This window comes from Rhinopithecus bieti, unplaced genomic scaffold (genome assembly GCF_001698545.2).
Source record: "Rhinopithecus bieti isolate Rb0 unplaced genomic scaffold, ASM169854v2 scaffold_5051, whole genome shotgun sequence".
Classification (NCBI taxonomy): Eukaryota; Metazoa; Chordata; class Mammalia; order Primates; family Cercopithecidae; genus Rhinopithecus; species Rhinopithecus bieti.
Window position 1 is genome coordinate 855085 of NW_016804599.1, and position 4285 is coordinate 859369.

General features: G+C 44.7%; 1 protein-coding gene across 1 annotated transcript in view; it reads left to right on the forward strand.

Moving 5' to 3' along the window:
* Window positions 1–4285, forward strand: part of STAT1 (signal transducer and activator of transcription 1) — a 51363-nt gene that overhangs the window by 38256 nt on the left and 8822 nt on the right. Inside the window, exons 19-21 of the mRNA XM_017869364.1 lie at window positions 1158–1207; window positions 1961–2055; window positions 2821–2966. Coding sequence (XP_017724853.1) covers window positions 1158–1207; window positions 1961–2055; window positions 2821–2966 — 291 coding nt within the window. The remainder of the gene's footprint in view (window positions 1–1157; window positions 1208–1960; window positions 2056–2820; window positions 2967–4285) is intronic.

Below are 4285 nucleotides of genomic sequence, written 5' to 3' on the forward strand. Positions count from 1 at the left end.
TTTTTTTTTTTTTTTTTTTTTTGAGACGGAGTCTTGCTCTGTTGCCCGGACTGGAGTGCAGTGGCCAGATCTCAGCTCACTGCAAGCTCCGCCTCCCGGGTTTACGCCATTCTCCTGCCTCAGCCTCCCGAGTAGCTGGGACTACAGGCGCCCGCCACCTCGCCCGGCTAGTTTTTGTATTTTTAGTAGAGATGGGGTTTCACCATGTTAGCCAGGATGGTCTCGATCTCCTGACCTCGTGATCCGCCCGTCTCGGCCTCCCAAAGTGCTGGGATTACAGGCTTGAGCCACCGCGCCCGGCCGGATATCTTTTCTAACTGAAATGGCTTATTTGTAGTTCCCTTTGAAGACAGATGATGGGCTTACCACCTCTTCTCACCCGGGCTGCTTTAATTTGTGTAGCTGATAACCCCTGGGCTTCTTCCTCTCATTTATCTCACTTTGCTTTTGATTTGCATCAGACTTCCTGAGCCCGTGTCCTATTTGGAGGAGAACTGAGGGAAATGCATAAATAATGTCTAAAATAAACTTGTGAAGTCAAGTATCAGTTACATTGAAGATCTAGGGGTGATCTTGGGCACAGATTGAACTTTGAAAAAAATTCTCTAGGGTGCTTGGGAGGGGGCTCTGCTGAGCAGCAGAGGAAGGCAGTGGGAAGAGGCATTGGATAGGGAGGCTTCTCTTGGAGGCCCAGCAGAGCACCTTTGATTTAGTGCAAAAGGCAACGTCAGCTGATGGTCGTGGAAGGAAGTGTAACATGAACAGGACATTAAAAGGACTGTCCTCTCTTTAGAGGAGAGGGAGGGAAAAGGGGGGCTGGGGAGGGAGAGAGCAGATGGTAAGGCTTTGTGATGTTTCCACTTTCCCTAAAAACTCTCATATCGTGGTGCCCAGGAATCTGCCATCCATTCCTTCCTGCCGTTAAACTCAAACCAACATACACATATTTTACACCATTTAAATTCCACCCTTTTATAGCACGTATTATAATTGCTCAGTTAATTTGGCATTAAGGTATCCAAAAATGTCAACTGAGTACATAAAATCTTTGTTGGGTGTTTGGCTCTTTTCCTTAAGAGCACATACAGGAGCCATCCATCCAACCAAAGCTTTAGAATCAGTTTCTGTTTGCTGAAAATCTGGTTTTATTTGTTTAGGTCCTAACGCCAGCCCCGATGGTCTCATTCCGTGGACGAGGTTTTGTAAGGTGAGGACTGTCTGGGTTTTATGCTCTCTGAGTCCTTTTTGCTCTCGGTCGAGGTTCTCATATTTCTTGCTGTGACAGTTACTTAACTGTTTGCTTATTTTGGCCTGTTCTTCTCTGGCCAAGGAGCCCCCCGGGCAAGTTGTTTACTTTTCTTCAGTGCAGGAGGTTGGTCTCCGAGCAGGAGTCTGACAGGAAGCACCTGCCTGAGTGATAACATTCTTTCATATCTGAAATGAGGCTTCTGTTCACTCACACTGGACCCCTGCCCAGCAGTATTTTAGCCATTTCTGTGTGAAATGTATGTTCTGGGCTGGGTGGCGCAGCCTGACCAGCCAGACGAGTTTAATGGCCTGCTCGAGCAGAGGGGCCCACTGTGGGGAACATTTAGAATCTGCTGGGGTCACCAGACAGTGTGGACCAGCTTGCACTGCTGGATTTTGCTAGCATAGGGCAGCTTGTGTTTCCGTGATTCACGCCGGAGGTCACCCCCGGGCTGGCTTGCTACTCTTTGGAAAGGGAAGCAGAGCCCGGCCCAGGGAAATGGAGAGCTCTGGAGAGCTCCTGGTCTGAATGCTGATAACAGCAGGGAGGGAACTTGATATTCCCTGCCAAGGGAGGAATCCCATTGCTGTGCTGAATGGGATAGTTGCATCTTTGGCACCTGGGGAGTCTTTACAAATGATGGTGGGAGGGACCATGGTAAGTCCTGTTTTTAGATTTTTGTTCATAATGTGTGCATTTGTATACTTTCAGGAAAATATAAATGATAAAAATTTTCCCTTCTGGCTTTGGATTGAAAGCATCCTAGAACTCATTAAAAAACACCTGCTTCCTCTCTGGAATGATGGGTAAGGGCCACTGCTAGATGTATTTTGAAACATATTTTTAGTGCTGCGAGGTTGAGACAAGGCCTGAGTCCAGCTTCAGTATTTGACTAGGCGTGTGTGAATCTCACGGAGGTGCGCATTTCCAGGCTGTCTGTTCAGGGCTTTGGGAGAGTAGAACTTCATAACATTAACCTTACACATTCTTAGTACATATATATGTCTTGGCAAAGCTAAATTGAAAACAACAACTCTGAGTACCATTCATGCATTCATTCACTCAACAAAAATGTTTTGAGCACCTACTATGTGGCCCCTAGGAAGGAAGAAAAACCCTTTTAACTGGGTAAATCATTCCTATCTTGGCTTATTGCAGGGATCCGCTGATATTTCAACAAAAGTTTTAACTTGATCAGACGGGCTAGAATATGAAAATATATTGCCTAGGTCTTCCTCTCCAGTAAAAAAGATGTGTAAATTCAGACATTCTCGTGGCCTTTAGAATAATCAAGGAACAATAAAAGGCTCAATCCCACACATGTTTGTTGAGCATCTGTAGCATCCTACTGACAACATGTTCATACTTCTTTTTTAAAAAAAACCTTACTATATACATGTTTAAGTGAAATGCTTCCTTAAGTGACAACTCAGTAGATTTTAAAATAGTCTACGTTTTTTACCGTAGGTTCTTTTCTCACATTCCAGCCATTTTCTTGGTTTGTAGGTTAGCATGAAAATGGAAATCATGATTGAACTAAAAGCCTCTCCGTCCGTCTCTTTGATATCCAGGTGCATCATGGGCTTCATCAGCAAGGAGCGAGAGCGCGCCCTGTTGAAGGACCAGCAGCCAGGGACCTTCCTGCTGCGGTTCAGTGAGAGCTCCCGGGAAGGGGCCATCACATTCACATGGGTGGAGCGGTCCCAGAACGGAGGCGGTGAGTGGGAGTTTGAGCACACAGTCCCACCATTCCACGTGTGTGAAGTTCCTCTTCATCGCCGCCAGTCAGCTCATACAGAAAGTGTGTTTGGGACATGAAATTGCAGATCTTATACTTACCCCAAATGAGCACCCCTTTAGGATTTAATAAACCACCACAAATATCTGTGGTTCACTCTCTGGAACATATTGTGGAAATGATGGTTTTGAAAAGACAAGGCCAGTTCCTTCCTTTGCATCAGGTTCGTTATCTGCAGATCAAGGATATGAGTCAATATAATCTGCAACCCATTCTTGGAAGGAATCACATTTCCCACAGGAGTAAGCGTCCAGATTCTCTTAGGGTCATCCTAGAGAAGAGTGCAGATGAGGACAGGCTTCAGGAGAAGACTTCATACACATCATTAGCCAGGGAGTTGATGCAGGGCCTGTTGGGATGAGTGGCAGCCTCTACCTTGCCTTCAAACAGAGCAGCTGCAAATTTATCTTTATCATATATTGGGTTTCTATCTAATCAAATGAGTCCATGGCTAAAAGACTCCAGAAACCTTGGTGTTATGAAGCATGTTTCTGAGAATGAAGCTCAACAGCATAAATGAAAAAATCATAAAGACCAACTGATGACTTTTCACTGTTGTTTAGAGTTTGGTCTGTTTGAAGGGCAGGAGGAAAAACTGATTTGTTTCAGTAATTTTTTTGTTGTTGTTGTTGTTGTTGTTGAGACAGTCTCGCTTTGTCGCCCACGCTGGAGTGCAGTGGCCGGATCTCAGCTCACTGCAAGCTCCGCCTCCCAAGTTTATGCCATTCTCCTGCCTCAGCCTCCCAAGTAGCTGGGACTACAGGCGCCCGCCACCTCGCCCAGCTAGGTTTTTGGTTTTTTTTTTAGTAGAGATGGGGTTTCACCGTGTTAGCCAGGATGGTCTTGATTTCCTGACCTCGTGATCCGCCCGTCTTGGCGTCCCAAAGTGCTGGGATTACAGGCTTGAGCCACCACGCCCAGCCTGTTTCAGTAATTTTTATACTTTCAGTGGGTAGACACAAAATGGAATATTCTTCTTGTTCTATTTATTTTTCTGAAATATTCCTCTTCTCCTGTTTTCTGGAATACTCTTTTCTATTTGTTTTCTGCCATACTCTTCTTGTTCTGTTTGTTTTCTGGAATACTCTTGCTCTATTTGTTTTCTGGAATATATTCTATTTTGTGGAATACTCTTGTTCTATTTATTTTCTGGAATACTTTTGTTTGTTTTCTGGAATACTCTTCTTGTTCTATTTATTTTCTGGAATATCCTTCTTGTTCTATTTATTTTCTGGAAT